Source organism: Microcaecilia unicolor, chromosome 7 (genome assembly GCF_901765095.1).
Source record: "Microcaecilia unicolor chromosome 7, aMicUni1.1, whole genome shotgun sequence".
Lineage (NCBI taxonomy): Eukaryota > Metazoa > Chordata > Amphibia > Gymnophiona > Siphonopidae > Microcaecilia > Microcaecilia unicolor.
In genome coordinates, this window is record NC_044037.1 from 282,100,503 (window position 1) to 282,121,928 (window position 21,426).

At 45.9% G+C, this 21,426-nt stretch overlaps 1 protein-coding gene across 1 annotated transcript in view; it reads left to right on the forward strand.

Moving 5' to 3' along the window:
• LOC115474650 (adenylate cyclase type 5-like) overlaps positions 1–21,426 on the forward strand; it is a 542,557-nt gene that overhangs the window by 273,343 nt on the left and 247,788 nt on the right. Inside the window, exons 4-5 of the mRNA XM_030210240.1 lie at positions 17,485–17,596; positions 17,763–17,890. Of these exons, the coding sequence (XP_030066100.1) occupies positions 17,485–17,596; positions 17,763–17,890 (240 nt within the window). The remainder of the gene's footprint in view (positions 1–17,484; positions 17,597–17,762; positions 17,891–21,426) is intronic.

The window sequence follows — 21,426 nt, forward strand, 5'->3', positions numbered from 1 at the left end:
TTATGTTTTTCCTATTATTTTCAGTCGGCTCCTTCTATTTTCTAATAACTTCCTTCACCTCACTTTTTAACCATGCTGGCTGTCGTTTGGCCTTCCTTCCTCCTTTTTTAATACATGGAATATATCTGGTCTGGGCTTCCAGGATGGTATTTTTGAATAGCATCCATGCCTGATGTAAATTTTTGACCTTCACAGCTGCTCTTCTAAGTTTTTTTTTTTTTTTTTTTTTACCATTCTCCTCATTTTATCATAGTCTCCTGTTTGAAAGTTAAATACTAATGTATTGGATTTCTTGTGTGTAATTAGGAGATCACATCAAATCTGATTATGTTGTGATCACTGTTATCAAGCAGTCCCAGCACCATTACCTCCCGCACCAGATCATGCACTCCACTAAGGACTAGGTCTAGAATTGTTCCCCCTCTTGTTGGTTCTTGAACCAGCTGCTCCATAAGACAGTCCTTGATTTCATCAAAGAATTTTACCATCCTAGCATGCCCTGATGTTACATTTACCCAGTCAATCTCAGGGTAATTGAAATCACCCATTATTACCCATTATTATTGTGTTCCCCAGTTTTAGTCTCCCTAGTTACTGATAACATTTCTGCATCTGTCCATCCTGGTCAGGTGGACGGTAGTACACTCTATAACTATCCTTTTCCCCTTTTCCTTCTCCCCTGGAGGAGTAGCCTAGTGGTTAGTGCAGTTGTCACGACTATGGCCGTGACTACCCTCATACTTACCCTGTTTCAGGGAGTCAGTGGCTGTGCTGGCTTCTGCTTGTCTCTGTCTCTGTCTCTGTCTTAGTTTCTCTCTGGCTCTGTGTGCTGATTGCCCTACTGAACCTCACCTGTGTGGGCTATGCCTCTTCCAAGATGGCTGCCGCCTCTTCGTCTCTGCCAGTATCCAAGATGGCTCCCGCTGTTACTTTCTATGGGATGCCTGCTCTGAGTGTCAAGCCTCTGTTTGGTTGCAAGGTGATTGCTGCACCTGTGGCTCTGGTGTTGATGGGCTTTATTAGTCACCTGAAGACTACAGTCCTGGCCTTTGCATTGCCATTTCCTCTGCAGTGCCTTAGGTCCCGAGGTTAGTGTGCTGTTAGCACCGTTTGCTTTCCTTGTCTATTGTTCTGTGGGCTTCCAGCCCTTCTGTGTTATTTGCTCTGTGGGTCTCCTACCCTTCTGTGGGTTTTCAGCCCTTCTGTGTTTATCGCTTGTGGGTTTCCAGCCCTTCTGTGTTTATAGCTCTGCAGGGTTTCTGCCCTTCTGTGTTTATTGCTCTTTGGGTTTCCTACCCTTCTGTGTCTAGCTCTGCTAGTTCTCTGTGTTTGTTTCCTGTGTATGACTTGTTAGCTTGGGCACAGCTTTGTTGTTAGCTGGTGTATAGCTTTACTAAGTCTCCTGAGTTTGTTCTGTGTATGTTTCCAGGGCATGACTTGTTAGCTTGGGCACAGCTTTGTTGTTAGCTGGTGTATAGCTTTACTAAGTCTCCTGAGTTTGTTCTGTGTATGTTTCCAGGGCATGACTTGTTAGCTTGGGCACAGCTTTGTTGTTAGCTGGTGTGTAGCTTTACGAAGTCTTCTGAGTTTGCTCTGTGTCTGTTTCCAGGGCATGACTTGTTAGCTTGGGCACAGCTTTGTTGTTAGCTGGTGTGTAGCTTTACGAAGTCTTCTGAGTTTGCTCTGTGTCTGTTTCCAGTGTTTGACTTGTTAGCTTGGGCACAGCTTTATTGTTAGCTGGTGTATAGCTTTTCTAAGTCTCCTGAGTTTTTGCTCTGTGTATGTTCCTGTGTATGTCTGGTTGCCTGGGTATAGCTTTCCTACTAGCTTGTACAGTTGACTATGTCTTCTTGTGTTTAGCCTGCTGGGTTTCCGTGTGTGTTTCTTTGCTTCTGGAGCTTCTGCCCTTGTTCTACCTGTTGCCAGTTCTCCTTGATACTGAGGCTCCAGCCGTAGTCTTGTTCCTTGTCCTGACCATTGCTTGGAATCTGCCTGCTGCCGGAACACGGACTTTCTCTGCCTTGCCTTCGCCTAGGTGCCAGGGGGCACCCCTGGACCTTCCTTCCTGTTGTTCCTGTAAGTCCTACCGGCTGCCAGAACCTGAGGGCTCAACCCGAGGGGGAGGCAGTCAAGTGTAGGTGAAGCTTAGGTCCAGGGTGTTCCAGTTCCGTTCCAGTGTGTTCCAGTCCAGCGGGTTTCACTCCGGTATGTTCCTGTCCAGTGGGGCCACTCCGGTGTGTCCAGTCCAGCGGGCCCCACTTCAGTGCGCACCTGTCCGGTGCGTTCCAGTTCCGAGTGTTCCGGTGTAGAAATCCAGTCCGGAGTTCCGCTCCAGTTTTGTCTCCTCTCTACCTGGAGGGTGATTTTGCCTTAAAGGACTCACAAACCCCGCGCTCCCGGGGAAGAAGCCTGAAGGTATGCAAAGGACCTCGAGAGCGCGTCCCGCATGGGCGGGCACGCGACAGAATGCAAAGGCCATGAGTCCGGCAAGATCAGCCGTCCAGGTTGGCTACCTGTCCACAGCTTCGTTCCCTGTGGACAATCCAGGGTCCAGCACCAGTGCAGTTCCTGATTATGGTGTGGATTTCTACAACCCAATTTTTTCTCTGAACCCTGTTTTGACGCTCCATGATTACCGGGAAATACTTTTGTCTGATCCTGCCTTGAAGGATACTCCTGAAGCAGCAGCTGAAAGAAAGCGTCTCTGGTGGCGTCTGGTCCGCCATAGCCCAGTTTCTGACATGAATCCTGCTATCTCGCTCTGGGATTACCGCCTCAGACTTCTGGAGGAGCCAGCTCTGCGGGATACTCCGGAGGCTGAGGCCGAAAGAAGACGCCGGGGAATTCCTCCGCTCAGGTCCCCTCAGCAGAGCAGCCTGCGGTACCATAGCGGGTTAGTTCCTATTCAGGATTACAGTCCACCAGCGCTGAGTCCAGTCCGAGGAGGGTTTCAAGCAGAGCCTTCGAATCCTGTTCGAGTGAAGCCGCCAGCTAAGCTTCTGAGTTCAGCCCGAGGGACGGTTCTATGCAGGTCCATGAGGTCCGGCCAAGTGAGACGGCGTACCAAGCCTCTGATTCCAGTCCAAGAAGGGCCGACACCTAGGTCCCTGAATCCAGTCCAGGGGGTGCTTCATACTGAGCCTCCGATTCCAGTTCAGGTGGCGCTCCCAGTCAAGCCTCTGAGTCCAGTCCGAGGGACGCTGCAAATTGAACCTCCGATTCCTGTTCGAGTGGCACAGCTGACCGAGCCTCCTGTCCTCCTTCAAGTGGCAAGCCCTTTGAAACCCCTGAGTCCAGTCCGAGGGATGCTTCTGACGGAGCCTCAGATTCCTATGCAAGTGGCGCTCCAGGTCGAGCCTCCAGTCCTCGTTCAAGTGGCACGCCCTTTGAAGTCTCCGAGTCCAGTCCGAGGGAAGCCTTCGATGGAGTCTCCAAGGCCTATGCAAGTGGCACTCCGGGTCAAGTCTCCAGTTCTTGTCCAAGTGACCCGTCCAGTCCAGCCACTGAGTCCAGTGCGAGGGGGGCTTCTAATCAAGCCTCCGGTGCCAGTCCACAGGGTGGTTCAGGTGGCACCTCCGCTTCCAGTCTGGAGGGTACCTCCAATCAAGCTCCGAAGGCCAGTTCGAGTGGCGCTTCCGCTCGAGCCTCCGATCCCTGTCCAAAGGGTGTGTTCTGTCAAGCCTCAGTTAAAGTCCAGTTCGCGGGGCGCTCCCAGCCAAGCTCCTGAGTCCAGTTTGAGGGGCCCTGCCAGTCAAGCTTCTGATACCAGTCCGGGTCCCGGTCCCGGTTCAGCTCCTGTCCAGAGTTCCCGCTCCAGTCAAGACTCTGATTGTAGTCCGGGTCCCAGTCCCGGTTCAGCTCCTGTTCAGTCCGAAGCAATAGCTGAGAGAAGATGTGTTCAACGGCTTGGGGCCCGGAGAAACCCATTTTCTGCATTTCAGCCTGCTAGCATGCTCTGGGGATCCCAGGGCCGTCCCCTCTTGAACCCTGCTCGGCAGACGCTGCCTGAAGCTAATGTTAGAGAGACGTCCCAGTCCGGCCAGAGGGGGGCGCCCAGCCTTGCAGCTGAATCTGCTCCGAGTTCCAGTTCCAGCCAAGATGCTGCACCTGCTCCAAGTTCCAGTTCCAGCCAAGATGCTGAGCCTGCTCCGAGTTCCAGTTCCAGCCAAGATGCTGCACCTGCTCCAAGTTCCAGTTCCAGCCAAGATGCTGAGCCTGCTCCGAGTTCCAGTTCCAGCCAAGATGCTGAGCCTGCTCCGAGTTCCAGTTCCAGCCAAGATGCTACACCTGCTCCAAGTTCCAGTTCCAGCCAAGATGCTGAGCCTGCTCCGAGTTCCAGTTCCAGCCAAGATGCTGCACCTGCTCCAAGTTCCAGTTCCAGCCAAGATGCTGAGCCTGCTCCGAGTTCCAGTTCCAGCCAAGATGCTGAGCCTGCTCCAAGTTCCAGTTCCAGCCAAGATGCTGAGCCTGCTCCGAGTTCCAGTTCCAGCCAAGATGCTGAGCCTGCTCCGAGTTCCAGTTCCAGCCAAGATGCTGAGCCTGCTCCGAGTTCCAGTTCCAGCCAAGATGCTGAGCCTGCTCCGAGTTCCAGTTCCAGCCAAGATGCTGCACCTGCTCCGAGTTCCAGTTCCAGCCAAGATGCTGCATCTCAGACTCTAAGCCGGCATAGTGGTTGCCCAAAAAGACTTCCTGGTTTCAAGGGCCACTCCTCTTTTCAAGTTCCAGTTGTGCTTGCTACTGCCAGTCCAGTGATTCATGTTGGTGTGTTGAAGCCCATCAGGAGGTTTCACCACACTTACCCTTGGACACCTGAATCCCCTGTGGGGACCGGGAGGGGGGTCTTGAGGGGGAGGTACTGTCACGACTATGGCCGTGACTACCCTCATACTTACCCTGTTTCAGGGAGTCAGTGGCTGTGCTGGCTTCTGCTTGTCTCTGTCTCTGTCTCTGTCTTAGTTTCTCTCTGGCTCTGTGTGCTGATTGCCCTACTGAACCTCACCTGTGTGGGCTATGCCTCTTCCAAGATGGCTGCCGCCTCTTCGTCTCTGCCAGTATCCAAGATGGCTCCCGCTGTTACTTTCTATGGGATGCCTGCTCTGAGTGTCAAGCCTCTGTTTGGTTGCAAGGTGATTGCTGCACCTGTGGCTCTGGTGTTGATGGGCTTTATTAGTCACCTGAAGACTACAGTCCTGGCCTTTGCATTGCCATTTCCTCTGCAGTGCCTTAGGTCCCGAGGTTAGTGTGCTGTTAGCACCGTTTGCTTTCCTTGTCTATTGTTCTGTGGGCTTCCAGCCCTTCTGTGTTATTTGCTCTGTGGGTCTCCTACCCTTCTGTGGGTTTTCAGCCCTTCTGTGTTTATCGCTTGTGGGTTTCCAGCCCTTCTGTGTTTATAGCTCTGCAGGGTTTCTGCCCTTCTGTGTTTATTGCTCTTTGGGTTTCCTACCCTTCTGTGTCTAGCTCTGCTAGTTCTCTGTGTTTGTTTCCTGTGTATGACTTGTTAGCTTGGGCACAGCTTTGTTGTTAGCTGGTGTATAGCTTTACTAAGTCTTCTGAGTTTGCTCTGTGTATGACTTGTTAGCTTGGGCACAGCTTTGTTGTTAGCTGGTGTATAGCTTTACTAAGTCTTCTGAGTTTGCTCTGTGTATGACTTGTTAGCTTGGGCACAGCTTTGTTGTTAGCTGGTGTATAGCTTTACTAAGTCTCCTGAGTTTGTTCTGTGTATGTTTCCAGGGCATGACTTGTTAGCTTGGGCACAGCTTTGTTGTTAGCTGGTGTATAGCTTTACTAAGTCTCCTGAGTTTGTTCTGTGTATGTTTCCAGGGCATGACTTGTTAGCTTGGGCACAGCTTTGTTGTTAGCTGGTGTGTAGCTTTACGAAGTCTTCTGAGTTTGCTCTGTGTATGTTTCCAGGGCATGACTTGTTAGCTTGGGCACAGCTTTGTTGTTAGCTGGTGTGTAGCTTTACGAAGTCTTCTGAGTTTGCTCTGTGTCTGTTTCCAGTGTTTGACTTGTTAGCTTGGGCACAGCTTTATTGTTAGCTGGTGTATAGCTTTTCTAAGTCTCCTGAGTTTTTGCTCTGTGTATGTTCCTGTGTATGTCTGGTTGCCTGGGTATAGCTTTCCTACTAGCTTGTACAGTTGACTATGTCTTCTTGTGTTTAGCCTGCTGGGTTTCCGTGTGTGTTTCTTTTGCTTCTGGAGCTTCTGCCCTTGTTCTACCTGTTGCCAGTTCTCCTTGATACTGAGGCTCCAGCCGTAGTCTTGTTCCTTGTCCTGACCATTGCTTGGAATCTGCCTGCTGCCGGAACACGGACTTTCTCTGCCTTGCCTTCGCCTAGGTGCCAGGGGGCACCCCTGGACCTTCCTTCCTGTTGTTCCTGTAAGTCCTACCGGCTGCCAGAACCTGAGGGCTCAACCCGAGGGGGAGGCAGTCAAGTGTAGGTGAAGCTTAGGTCCAGGGTGTTCCAGTTCCGTTCCAGTGTGTTCCAGTCCAGCGGGTTTCACTCCGGTATGTTCCTGTCCAGTGGGGCCACTCCGGTGTGTCCAGTCCAGCGGGCCCCACTTCAGTGCGCACCTGTCCGGTGCGTTCCAGTTCCGAGTGTTCCGGTGTAGAAATCCAGTCCGGAGTTCCGGTCCAGTTTTGTCTCCTCTCTACCTGGAGGGTGATTTTGCCTTAAAGGACTCACAAACCCCGCGCTCCCGGGGAAGAAGCCTGAAGGTATGCAAAGGACCTCGAGAGCGCGTCCCGCATGGGCGGGCACGCGACAGCAGTAGACTTTGATCCTGGGGAACTGAGTTCAATTCCCACTGCAGCTCCTTGTGACTCTGGGCAAGTCACTTAACCCTCCATTGCCCCTGGTACAAAATAAGTACCTGAATATATGTAAACCGCTTTGAATGTAGTTGCAAAAACACCTCAGAAAGGCAGTATATCAAGTCCCATTTCCCTTTCCCTATTTGAGATTCTACATGGAATGTTGCTACTATTGAGATTCTGTTGCTACTATTTGAGATTCTACATGGAATGTTGCTATTCCACTAGCAACATTCCATGTAGAAGCCTGCCCTTGCAGATCAGCAATGTGGCTGCGCAAGCTTCTGTTTCTGTGAGTCTGACGTCCTGCATGTACATGCAGGGCGTCAGACTCACAGAAACAGAAGCTTGCGCAGCCACATTGCTGATCTGCAAGGGCAGGCTTCTACATGGAATGTTAATAGTGGAGGAGTAGGCTAGTGGTTAGTGCAGTGGACTTTGATCCTGGGGAACTGAGTTCAATTCCCACTGCAGCTCCTTGTGACTCCGGGCAAGTCACTTAACCTCCATTGCCCCTGGTACAAAATAAGTACCTGAATATATGTAAACCGCTTTGAATGTAGTTGCAAAAACACCTCAGAAAGGCAGTATATCAAGTCCCATTTCCCTTTCCCTATTTGAGATTCTACATGGAATGTTGCTACTATTGAGATTCTGTTGCTACTATTTGAGATTCTACATGGAATGTTGCTATTCCACTAGCAACATTCCATGTAGAAGCCTGCCCTTGCAGATCAGCTAGTGGTTAGTGCAGTGGACTTTGATCCTGGGGAGCTGAGTTCAATTCCCACTGCAGCTCCTTGTGACTCCGGGCAAGTCACTTAACCTCCATTGCCCCTGGTACAAAATAAGTACCTGAATATATGTAAACTGCTTTGAATGTAGTTGCAAAAACCTCAGAAAGGCAGTATATCAAGTCCCATTTCCCTTTCCACATGAAATTTCTATCCATACAAGATGTGTTTTGTGTCCTGCAGAATTTTTTGAATATTTGATTCAAACCTATCTCTCTAACTGCTCCTTCCAACTCATACACTCTGGGTTTTTTTCTGACACTTTCTCCATACAGTCAATTTTTCCTCAGGGGTCCATTCTTTCTCCTGCACTTTTCAACATTTTTATGGCTCCCCTTTTGGCTGTAATTCAGGATAGCTACTGTCTCCCCTTTTGCTATGCTGATAATATACAAATTCCATTATAAAATACTTCTGCTTGTCTTTAAATGCCATGCCCCTTCTGCCCCAGCTTATTTAAATAAACTACTGATTCCCTATTCTCCCTCACATACCCTCCACTCCTCCTCAGGTAATCTTCTTTGCATTCCCCCTTACTTCTGCTCTCTGGCTTTCACTCTGTCTCAAGACCACATTTAGTTACCTGGGTCCATCTCTGTGGAATGCCCTCCCTCCGCCCTTTCCCTTCTGTTCTCAAAAAATTTCTTATCATCCTTTGACTCCTCCCCAACTTCACTCTCATTTCCTTCGCTGTCCCTACCTTCTTCCCTTTCCCTCACTAGCTCCTTCCTAGTTCTTCTATACCTATTTGACAAATAATTCCGTTTTGATTTGTTTTGTGGATTTTGTATTTTGTATTTTGTTTTTGATTATTATTTTATGTGTAAATAGTTTGATTAATATGTAATTTTGAATTGTAAATTCCTCCTTTCTGTTGGAGTTTTCTTTTATTGTAAATCGCTTTGAATCCTTTTTGGAATGTTAGTGGTATATAAAACTCTGATAGTATAGTATAGACAGGAACAACTGGAGATTGCTCCTGCTTCCAATCCCAAGATTTCATTTTTTTTTCATTTATTCATTCTTATATCCCACATTTTCCAAAGCATGTTTGGTTCAATGTGACTTACATCAGAGCAAAATTAACAGTAACAGCGTGTGTAGCTTACATTGCAATAGTGTGTTTACATTTAACAATGAACAAGTAATCAGTAACCGATTAATAATGAACAATAATAGCAGCAGTAGCATCGTGAGTAGCTTACCTTGTAACATTGTGTTTACATTTAGTAATGAACAGTAATGTTACAATTAACAAGAAGTAGCTCTAACCATGAGTATAGCAATAGACAACAATAGGCCATTTTAGGTGTGGTATGCAATGGGATGGATGAGCTAGTTAAGAGTTGCTGAATTTGCCTATATATCGAGACAGATGAGCAAATTTAGAGGTGCTGATCTAGGTGGAATGCTAACATTTAATACGCAGGAGCCTTGAAGTTAGGAGATCTCACACAGTGAACGGGTGTGGGTATAGTTCCCTGTATCCTAGGAATAGGGATTGGGAGGACCTTGTTGTGATTGTCTACATATTTATCCTGCATCAGTAAGAAATTTCTTGAACAGATATGATTTTTAACAGTTTGTGAAATATTAGATAGTCAGTGAGCCTTCTGATGTTTGACGGTAGGGTGTTCCATAGTTTGGTTGAGAGATAAGAAAAACATGTGGCATATATGGATTTGTAACGTATTCCTTTGTGGTGTAAGTGGTGGAGTGTCATAAAGTTGTGAGTGCCCGCTAAAGCGTTCCTCGGGGGGAGATCAATTAGTGTGATCAGGTGCTCCGGAGATAGTCCGTGGAGAATAGTGAAGATAAAGGCTGAGATCTTAAAGCTGATCCTGGCTTCTATAGGGAACCAGTGGAGTGCTTGTAACAGGGGAGAAGCATAGGGACATGAAAATCAGGCACGCCGCTGTATTTTGTATGGTTTGTAGGTTTTTTTTAGACTCAAGTCTTTGCATCCTGCATATAACTTGCTGCGGTAATCTAGCTGGGATAGTACAGTATCAGAGATTGGACCAGAAGATGAAAGGTTTAGATTAGGGTTGTACATCGATTAAAATTTGTAATCGCATGCATAGCTGTGATTACAATTTTCTGATCGCGGGATTAATCACATGAAGTGTTCCCCTCACATTTTCACCTGTATAGTGCAAAATATAGACTGCAGATGTAAATTCTCAAAACTGACATACTGTACCTCAGTTACTAAACTGAAAATAAAATAATTTCTCTTACCTTTTTTGTATGGTGATTTTATTTGTCTAATCATCTTATTCCCCTGTCTTTGGTTCTGTTCCTCTGTCTGTGCTTTGAACTCTATTTTCAGGGCCCCCTCTCTCTTCACTGTTTCATTTCTCTCCTCCTCTCTTCTTCACTTCTTCTCCTATAACATATTTCACACTTTCTGCCATTTTTCTTGTAGCCTAGTGGTTAGTGCAGTGGACTTTGATCCTGGGGAACTGAGTTTGATTCCCACTGCAGCTCCTTGTGACTCTGGGCAAGTCACTTAACCCTCCATTGCCCCTGTTACAAAATAAGTACCTGAATATATGTAAACCGCTTTGAATGTAGCTGCAAAAAACCTCAGAAAGGCAGTATATCAAGTCCCATTTCCCTTTCCCTTCCCCTTCATCTGTGGGCACCATCTCCTCTCTCCTTCGGTCTCTCTTCCCCTCCCCTCCGTGGGCACCATCTCCTCTGGTCTCTCCCCCCCTCCATGGGCACCATCTCCTCTCCTCTCTTTCCCTTCCTCTCTATGGGCACAGTCTCCTCCATCTCTCTTCTCTTCCCTTCCCTCTGTGCCGCCCTGCATTCTCCACACCCCCCCCCCCCGTACTGACAGAATTTTCTCTCCTGCCACCTCCGCACTCTGGCATCTCATCCCCTCCTCCCTGCTGCCGTACACCTGCTTCCTTTTCTCTCCTGCCACCCCTTGTTCTCTGGAATTTCATTCCCCATTCCGCTCAGCCCTCTGAACTTGACTTGTACACACGGTGGCATTAAGCACATGCTGTTCCACTCCTCTGGAACCGGAGCCCTCCCGCTGTAGCGTCCAACTCCTGCAGAAGGAAACAGGAGGTTTCATCAGAGGAGTCGGAGAGGGAGGGCTCCGGTTACAGAGGAGTGAAGCAGCGTGTGTTTAATGCCGCCGTGTGTACAAGGCAAGTTTGGAGGGCGGTGGCGGGGGGATGAGATGACAGAGAATGAGGTGGCAAGAGGGAAAAGGCTGCCATGTACAGCAGCAGCGGCTTGGGGGGGGGGGGCGGTGAGATACCAGAGAGTGGGGTGGCAGGAAAGAAAAGGGTGCCGGTGTATGGCGGCAGGTAAGAGACAACAATTTGCAGGAGGGAGGGTTCAGCAGTAGGAGAGAGCAGCATGACATGATTAGTGCATTAAAATTAATAAGACAAGTTAATAATTTTAATATATTAATCACGTTAAAACGTATTAAATAAACAGAGTTTGGATTGGGAAGAAGTTCCTGATTCTTCTTAGTTTCCAGAGTGTCCTGAAAGCCTTTTTAGTGACTGTTGTTATTTGGCCATCGAATGTCAGGTTTTGATCAAGTATAACTTCTAGTACTTTGAGGATATACTCTAAAGGGAACGTAGTTTGGAGGTTGTGAAATGGCTGTAGGGTATCGGATGGAAGTAGCTTGTCATTACCAAGAATTTGGTCTTCTCTCTATTAGTTTTAATTTGAATGTTGAGGCCCATGTCTCCATAATGTCTAGGCTGGTCTGAATTGTGTTTAAAATGTCTGTTAGGATTCCCATCAAGGGGACGTAGGTTGTGACATCATCTGCATATATGTGTGTTTTGAAACCGTTTTTCTCAAGCTTGCTGTCAAGGGGTACCATCATGATGTTGAACAATATTGGGGATAATGCAGATCCTTGTGGGACACCGCAGCCTGGGGACCACAGTGGGGGGGGGGGGGGGGAGGATATGTGGTTAAAAGCCTTGACTTGATATAGCTTTGAGGAAACTGGAAAATCAGCTCAGCACAGTCCCTCCAAGCCCATTGTTGTTCAGAAGGTAAAGGAGAGAGTATTGTGGTCCACTACATCAGAGGTGCTGTACATGTCGAACTGGAGTACCAGAACTTTGTTGCCTTTGCTAATCTCCAGTTTGATTTCATTTACCATTTTGATGGCCAATGGGACCTGCTTCCAATTCTTTGACTAAGGAACCTACAGGGGCAAGAACGACTAGGGATCACTTTACCCAGAAGAAGCCACTAGACCACCAGGCCATTTAAAAGTAGGCCTGGGGAGGGCCTTCGGGTGGTGGAAAGGCAAAGAGGTTGAAGTTGGATGGCCGGCTTCCGATGGGGGGGGGGGGGGGGGGGGGCAGTGGCGGAGAGTGAAGAGGCAGAGAGTTTTGGCTTCAGTTGAAAATGCACAAGCATTTTCGGCAGAAACCCGAATCTAGATTTAGGGTCGGTTTCAGTGCCGAATGCGAAACCAAAATTCAGTCAGCCTCTATTTTGAATTAGTTTTCCACTGAGGAAAAAACATTGAGAAGTACATTATTTATTTTATATTGTAATTAATTCTCCTCAAAGGCCACATGCTCAGTTTGTATAAAGGTCTGTAGCGCATTGTTGTTTTGTTAGTTTTTTGGTGAGATTTATCTTGTAAACCAGCCCAAAGGCCTGAATGTTTTCATTGTATTAGTTGGGCAATTGGAACATTCCTCCTCTTTTGTCATTAGCCCTGCATTTGACACGGTGGATCCATAGGTGTAGCTAGGTGGGGTGCCAGGGGAGCAACTGCTCCCCCAAATGGACTTCAGATGGTGATGGCACCTATTTTGTAGGCAGTTTGTCACATCTATGAAGTGCACGCATGTGGTTCTCCGCTGCCCCTGGCGTCACAACCTGGCTACGCTTCAGTGGATCTCCAGAGGCTGCTCTATGAGCTTAAAAATCTTGGAGTGGTGAATGTAATATAAAAGGGCTCAATATTCAAAGCGATTTAACTTTAAATGACCTTTGCGGGGCTATCTGCAGTTATTCAGTGGCACTTAACCTAACCTATGGGATGTATTTTGCTTTCCTTGTGTTGCATACTATGGAGCAGGGCTGTGGAGTTGGTACACCAAATCTTTGACTCCAACTCCGATTCCTCAATTTCTCTAATCGCCAATTCCTCTACTTCTCTATTTTCCAACTCCGACTCCAACTGATGTTATGCTTTAAATTTTTTGTTTTGGATATAAAGTACTGGTAAATATAGCTTATATTTACCAGTACTTTAGATCCAGGACAAAGATATATATTATAGTGTTTTCTTATTTTGAAGCTAGAGTTGGAGTCGGTACATTTTACAGACTCCACCCAAAATTACTTCCAACTCTACAGCCCTGCTGTGGGGAGAGAAGAGTTTGTGTCTCAGGCCGTGATGGGTGAGCTCTTGGACCGTCATGGGGCCTCCAAACCAGAGGATCCAGAACGGTCCTACCAAATGGTTGATGAGTCACCTTGTCAAAGGGGATCCGGAGGGTGGCCCTGAAAATGACCCTTGGGGGCAGGCCTGGCGAAACAGCACCTGGAGTGGCCCTGAAAAGGACCCTTGTGGCCGGCCTGGACTGGAAACAGGACGTAGACATTGGGCTGAGCTGGATGAAGGACGTCAAGACAGGCTGGACTGGAGACACAGAGGTAGGCTGGACTGGAGACACTGAGACAAACTGGACTGGAGACTCAGAGGCATGCTTGACAGGAGAGACAGAGGCAAGCCAGCAATTGCAAGAGCAAGGGCTGAGTGGGTCCATGCACCTAAAATAGTTGGGCTGGCTGATATCACTGAGGAGAGCTGGCGAATGCCAGTGGCCCTGTAACTGGGGCGCTAGGGCGTGTGTGCACCTTGGGAACTCAGTGACAGGAGGGAGGGGCCGACAGAGCCCAGGAAGGCCTCTGCCCGTATGGACCATGGCTGTCAGGGCACAGGAACCCCGAATACGCTGCCCGGTAAGTCGGGGAAGCGCATCGGGATACAAGAACACAGCCTTGGCCATGACAGTTTGGAACAGTGGTCATTTGAGAGGTGATTCTGTTTGGGAAGTAATTTAATTGTGGAACTGTGAAATTCCTGCTAACTAAGTGCAACACACCTGTCAGTTCCAGGATATAGGACAGCAACAGGTATAAGAAAACAAAAGACTTCCTTGGGAAATGGTCCCCCATCTAAGCATTCCACATGAACTTTCTGATCCTTATTCAATAAAGATTATTTTTCCCATAGTCACAGAATTTTGAGTGAGGTCCATTGTGTCTACACCAACTTTTCCCTTTTAAAAATTTCAGAAGGTTTATAGTCTAAGATGAATCTAGACATTTTAGATTTGATTGCCTCTCTTTCCAAATCCAGGCTCAAGTAGATTTACAATTAGGTGCAGTAGATAATTGTGAATTCCAAAACTGAGTGAAATTCTCTGAACTCTTGACTGTTCCAAAAAAACAGTATAGCATGGCCAGAAGTTTCCTGTTCTTGCACAACAATGACCCCTGCTGCCAGCTCAAGTGCATGGTCATAGCAGGCTTTTAAAGATGCCACATTCACCATTTCAAAGAATTTGATGTTATAAATTCAGAGGAAAGTAAACTCCTGTAGATGTGAAGGAAAGTCCTACAGTTCCTCAGTTGTAAACATCTCTTTGATTAAAATACCCTGACATTCCAAAAGTTGAAAGGAGTTAAAATGCAAGAAAGATAAAGTCTTTGACTCCTATAACCAAAATATTGTTCGGTCAACAAGATAGTATGCAAGAATTTTAGATTGTATTTTGTTGTTGTGCTTCATTGTTTTCCCAAAGACTTCACTTATAGCAAGGGAGACCTTTGGTCTGAAGGCCACTTATAGTTAGGGCAGAACATTGGTTACCCATACAATACCAAATTCTCTTTATGGTTATTATAATTACCTTTCAAATTCTTCACTCTGGTCTTTCACTCTATTCAAACACTTTATACCTTATTCTCTGGCATACATAAGAACATAAGAATAGCCATACTGGGTCAGACCTATGGTTCATCTAGCCCAGTATCCTGTTTCCAACAGTGGCCAAGCCAGGTCACAAGTAGGCAGAAACCAACAACATATTCTGGTTGTACACTTATTTCTCCAGGTGCGCTCACAGCTTGTGAGAACCACATCATTCTCAGTTGTTTCGCCTACCCTATGGAACAACATCCTGTATAAGTCTCTGGTGAGGCCCCATTTAGAGTACACAAGAAATACCAGTGAAACAGAGTCATGGCACGCCCACTTATTACATGTATATGGCGGAAAAAGACCAAATCAAACTGTGGCAAGCTACGGTAAGTAAAATCGGACCGCAAAATCATCAGGTCAGCGTGCACACAGTGAAAGAGAAATCATTGGTCAAAAAACCTTCTGTAACATTCAATTACAACAAAAAGCTGTTTCTAGTCAAAAACAGTCTTAACACTTGAAAATCATACGTATCTAATCATCTACAAGCATTTATCTTTGATCGTGCGATGCATCAATGCTTCTACTCAATCAGGGCACAGTGTTGGTCTCCAGAAGAAGCTGGAGTGAAACGGGTCCATCGGGACTACACTGTTACTACCCTAGCAAGCTGGAGCAACTGAGTAGAAGCATTGATGCATCGCATGATCAAAGATAAGTGCTAGTAGATGATTAGATGCGTATGATTTTCAAGTGTTAAGACTGTTTTTGACTAGAAACAGCTTTTTGCTGTAATTGAATGTTACAGGAGGTTTTTTGACCAATGATTACTTTTTCACTGTGTGCATGTTGACCTGTCGATTTTGCGGTCCGGTTTTACTTACCGTAGCTTGCCACAGTTTGGTGAGGTCTTTCTCCTTATTATAATAAGTGGGCATGCCATTACTCTGTTTCAATGGTATTTCTTGTGATTTCTCACCTTTTTCTAATCAGTGAACTTGATCTGTACCTATTTAGAGAACTGCATGCAGTTCTGGAGACCGCACCTACGGAAAGATATAAACAGGATGGAGTCGGTCTAGAGGGCGGCTACAAAATTGGTAAGCGGTCTCCGTCATAAAACATATGGAGATAGACTTATAAACCTCAACATGTATACACAGGAAGAGAGGTAGGAGAGGGGATATGATAAAGACGTTTACCTCAGTGGCACCAGTGTACAGGAGGTGAGCCTGGAAAGAGAAGGCATAGGAAGAAGTTGAGAGGAAATATTCTTAGGAGGAATCTAAGAAAATACTCCTTCACGGATAGGGTGGTGGATGCGTAGAATGGTCTCCCGATGGAGGTAGTGGAGATGAAGATTGTCAGAATTTAAGGAAGCATGGGACAGGCATGTGGGATCCCTTAGGAAAATGAGGAGTTAGTGGTTACTGAGGAAGAGCAGACTGGATGGTCTGCTCTTCCGTATCTGCCGTCCTGTTTCTTTGTTTCTATCCCTCTTTACTTACAAACTGAACTTTCATGCTTAAGATTTAAAGCCAACCTCAAAGCTAATTTTTGTCACTAAAGCATTTACCCCTGTGTCTTGATGACCACAATGATCTCCCCAAACCTTCGCCACCCCTCGTAGCGAGAATACCCTCAGTTTTCTTTCTTACACTTCCCTTCCCCACCATATACTGTATCTCTCCCTAGGTTAATTTTAATGACATTTTATATCTCTCTTGGACTTTATTAAATCTCCCATGTAACCCAGTTTACCTTTTGTTTCTATCCTCTTATTCAAACCCTTATATTTTAAATTTGTAAACAGCTTAGATATTTGTTTTTATTTACGGTATATTATATAAAGTGAAACTGTGAACTTCAGCTGTTCAAGGATGACTTTGAATTGCCCTGGTGACAGCATCATAAGGCCCAAAACATCTGATTACACATGCATCTCAATACATCAAAGGTGGACGTTTCAGTCCTTTCATGATGATATCACCAGAGCAGCCAAAAAACTAGTGTCAGTGGACTGGATCATATATAATTTGGATCTTGAGGAGTGGGTTAGATCATGACCCTATAGGCTGGATTTGACCTGTGAATCACAGTTTGCTCACCATAGTAGAGCTTCACATCAAGGGCAGACAGTACAAGTCAGTCCTGGATTTGTTTCATGGCATGCATAGAGATTTGGTTCTAAGTTCTCAGTTGATTTTTCTAAGAAAGATAGGACTACATTGGGACTGGCCCAGCATATCACCTCTGGAGATGGCACCATGTGGTCACCTGAGCTGCCGATGTAAATCTGAAATATAGTATGTAATATTATAATTGTACTGATTGCAGAACATAAAGCAATAGCGCCTTCTGCCAATCATAGTTCCTACTCACTTTTATGTAGAAAAGGAAGCAAAAGGTCAGCTTGCAGAATTCTGAGCTTCTTGGGCATTTCCTTTGCAGCCCATTGCAACTGGTTTCTGCAGTCTACTAGTTGGGTTGGGCAACCACACAAATACCAACAGCACCATCTGTTTGCTAGTCTGGGAGAGTAACTCACTCCGTTGCGTGTTGGTTATGTTTCCTCTTTGGATCAAAAATCTATAAGAAAATGAAGAATCCAGACTAGTGAACTCAGATTAGAACAAGACTAAGATTCTGTAAACTGTTGAAGTTTTGGTTCTTTAAAAGACATTTGGATTTTTAGATGGTTCTTGTTAGATAGAACGGTTATATTTTAATGTAATTTGTTTATTTTTCATATTATTGTTTTGTTAACCATTCAGAGCTACTTGGTTTAATACGGTATACAAAAATCATCATGCTATGTTGTGAAAGTGTTGTGGTGTCTATGAGTAAGTGCCGTTCTTTTTTTCTCTCATATCAGGATCAAGTACAAGATGAAAGATTGTCATGTCCATGACATACATTTTTTTTTCTCTACAGCATCCTCTTTGCGGACATTGAAGGGTTTACCAGTCTTGCCTCCCAGTGCACAGCTCAGGAGCTGGTCATGACATTGAATGAGCTCTTTGCCAGATTTGATAAACTTGCAGCTGTAAGTTAAGTTTTAGAGAGTTTTTTTTTTCTTTGCATGTTTCTTTCTCTTTTTCAAATGCTCTCGTGTCTTTGCTGTAAGCTGTATAGAAGTTCAAACAACTCTAAAAGATAATCTATTGTGAACATGAAACCAGACCTCACGATTTCCCTCCATTTTTATCTAGGAGAATCATTGTTTACGCATAAAGATCCTGGGTGATTGTTATTACTGTGTATCGGGGCTGCCAGAAGCAAGAGCCGACCATGCTCACTGCTGTGTTGAAATGGGAGTGGACATGATAGAAGCTATTTCGTAAGTACCAGATTTCTAAAGGAAGAGTTGATGACAAAATATCAAACGCATTCAAGGCAGTCTGTCTGTCTCCAGTTTAAGGGGCATTTTCAAAAGACCATACAATTCAGGATTGTGTCGTCCTACTCATAACGTCCACCTCACAATTTTTGATTTTCTGTTTGAAAATAAACAAGAAGGACGTTCTTGCACAGAAAACATCCAAAATGATCTTTCAGGTCTGACGGGTGAGCTCTTGGGCCACTGCTGGGCTCCTAACAAGGAGGTCAGGGGGTCCCGAATGATTGTAAATGAGTCACTCCTAGAAGGTAGAGGCCAACAAGTAACTCAAAAGAGCCTTTGGGGCAGGCCCGGTGAAGTCGGTGGCTCTGAAAAGAACCCTTGGGGCAGGCCCGGCAGAATGTAGACCTGGGTTGGCTCTGAAAAGAGCCTTGGAGGCAGGCCTGGCAGAACCGGGACCTGGAGTGACTCTGAAAAGAGCCTTTGGGCGGAGCAAGAGCAGGAAGAGGTCAGGCATGAGATAGGGCTAGGAAGGATTGGGACAAGGCTAAGTGGGCTTGGAGGCAAGGCAGGAAGACAGGGCAGGGAAGGTTGGAGACAAGGCAAGATGGGCAGGAAACAAGGCAGAAAGACAAGGCTAGACAGGCTGGAGACAAGGCAAGATGGGCTAGAGACAAGGCAGGGCAGGCTGAAAACAAGGCAAGATGGGCTAGAGACAAGGCAGGAAGACAAGGTTGGACAGGCTGGACAGGCTGGAGACAAGGCGAAACGGGCTAGAGGCAAGGCAGAGAGACAGGGCAGGATCACACAGGCAAACTGGAGACAGGAACATGCAAAAGCCAACACAGGCAGAACAACCTGTAGCGAAGGCAACATCAGGAGCACACAATGCCCCTGAAATAGGCCTGCCAGGCTGACGTCAATGAGCGGCATCCCTGCCAACGGCACTTTAAATGAACTTCTGGCACACACGTGCCTAAGGGGTTGACACCCGTCAGTTCAGGGAGCAGTCAGGCACACGCCTCAGGGTGCTTCAGGCCATGGTGTCGGTGGCCTGCCATGCTGATGAACCAGCCTGGGAGTCCTTCTAGGAGGCCATGGAACCCCTCCTGACCCCTGCCGAGGTCCGCAGGTAAGTCAGGGTGCAGGACATGGCTTGGACCATGACAAATGAAGAACCTTTTACCAAAATGAAACGTCCGAAATATGCATGCCAAAAACTAGGCACAAAAGTTCTGTCTGGCATCATTTGTACAAAAATGTTCACATAGATGTCCCTGCAGAGCAGAGAACCAGCCTAGTGGTCAGTGCAGTGGACTTTAAACAATGGGATCCAGGTATAAATTCATCTTAATTTTTTTATACGTTATTGTGAGCCCTCCAGGAACAGACAAAAACCTACTGTTCCTAAAGGTACATCAATTCAATAGCCATCACACTTGTAGGCATCTTATAAATTGAGGTACAGTAGGTATTTCTGTGTTCCAGAAGGGCTCACATATTTGTACAGAAATAAGAGTTAAAGTGGGAGTTACACCTGGGTCCCATTGTTCAAAGTCCACTGCACTGACCACTAGGCTACTCCTTGCTGCTGTATTAGGAATGGCCATTATACTTAAAGCTGTCATACAGCCTGGTATCCACTGTGGCTTTCACTTCTTAGGGGGAATGAAGGTGGTCAGTAACCCATGGGAAATTAAGGAGGGGTTATGCCTTCGTCCTTCCAGTGGTCAGCTGCTCAATCAGGGCACCTTTTTGTACCCTGTACAAGATTGAAACAGGTCTAGATAAAAATGTCCTTTTTTGCCTTGGAACTTTCTTCCCGTTCCATTATCACTGAAAGACATCCTAATTTTGGGACCACCCATGTCCCACCCAAAACACTCCTCCAGCATGCCCCCTTGCTATTTGGATGGACTGGAGTGTAAAAAGTCCAAATTCTGCCTTTCAAAAGTCGTGATATGGACAATTTCAGTAGATGGACCTTTTTTGGCCATTTTAAGATGTCCATCTCCTTCAAAAATGAGAGACTTAGCATTTTATAATGTGAAGGACAATGACATGACTTTTTGAGGTTGATGTCATGCAGCTCATACAAGGTTTTTTTTATTTCAAACCTGGTTCCTTTTTTCATGTTTATGGCAAATTTTCTCTAGATCCAAGTACAACTGAGGCAGTTGTTGACTGATTTTCCTCTGCATGATTTCATTAGTCGACCTCAGTCCTGTATCACTTCTTCTGAGCCTCGGTTTCAATAGAGGGATGCCTAATTGTTTTCAAAAGTAGGCTGCATGATCAAAATACATATATTTTTTATTTATTTATTGCATTTGTATCCCACATTTTCTCACCTATTTACAGGCTCAGTGTGGCTTACAGAGATTTGTTATGGCGTCGCCATTCCAAATGATCAGATACAATTGGTAATACAAAGAGATATGTATGATACAGTGAGTTGGTACAGAGATTTGTTTTGGCATTGCCAATCAAGGTTATTAGATACAATTGGTGATATAAAGAGATTAAAGATAAGAAAGAAGTTTTAGGAAAATAGATATTGAAAGAGGACTTTCAGACTGGGCTGGGTTGGTGAGGTGGTATATATGGCGGGCCATGTGAAGTTTTTGTTATAGTGGGACAAATCTGTGGATCTCTGCCCCATGTAAGCCGCATTGAGCCTGCCATGAGTGGGAAAGCGCGGGGTACAAATGTAACAAAAATAAAATAGATACTATTGGAGATTCTACATGGAATGTTGCTACTATTGGAGATTCTACATGGAATGTTGCTATTCCACTAGCAACATTCCATGTAGAAGGCTGCGCAGGCTTCTGTTTCTGTGAGTACGTACGTGCAGGACGTCAGACTCACAGAAGCAGAAGCCTGCGCGGCCTCATTGGTGATCTGCAAGGGCCGACTTCTACATGGAATGTTGGAAAAGCTCCTTGTGACTCTGGACAAGTCACTTAACCCTCCATTGCCCCATGTAAGCATTGAGCCTGCTATGAGTGGGAAAGCGCGGGGTAGAAATGTAATTAAAAAAAAATTGTGACTTCCTATCCACCAAAGAGCTCTATAGTACTTCAAAATCATGTGTTCTAGCTAATTTGGTAAAATGTTTTTGCTGAAAGCTCTCAGGTGGAGGGAGTATTCTGAATTCAGGTGGGCTGCACATTTGAATCCTTCTATAGAGTATGGAATGCTGGGCTATAGAATGGTTTTCTAATTTGTCCAAATGTCCACCAATAGCTAAACCACAAAAAAAACTCTTTGTGTTTTGACATTGCATTAGGTCTTGCTTGGTAAAAAGCACCAGCACTGCAGTCTGTTCTCTGGGAAACAGCTGTGTCTTTTCTTCCTCCAAATTAAGATGACTGACTGGCTGGTGAGATTATACAGATCCTCTCCCCAGAGATCCTTTGAGATAAATGTGCTAACTTATCAATCATGCGGATCCTGTAATGCATCCTCTTCACAAAATTTAAAAGGAGAGAAGAAGAGGAAAACACAAATTCTTAGTGCTGCTAAAGTTTAAA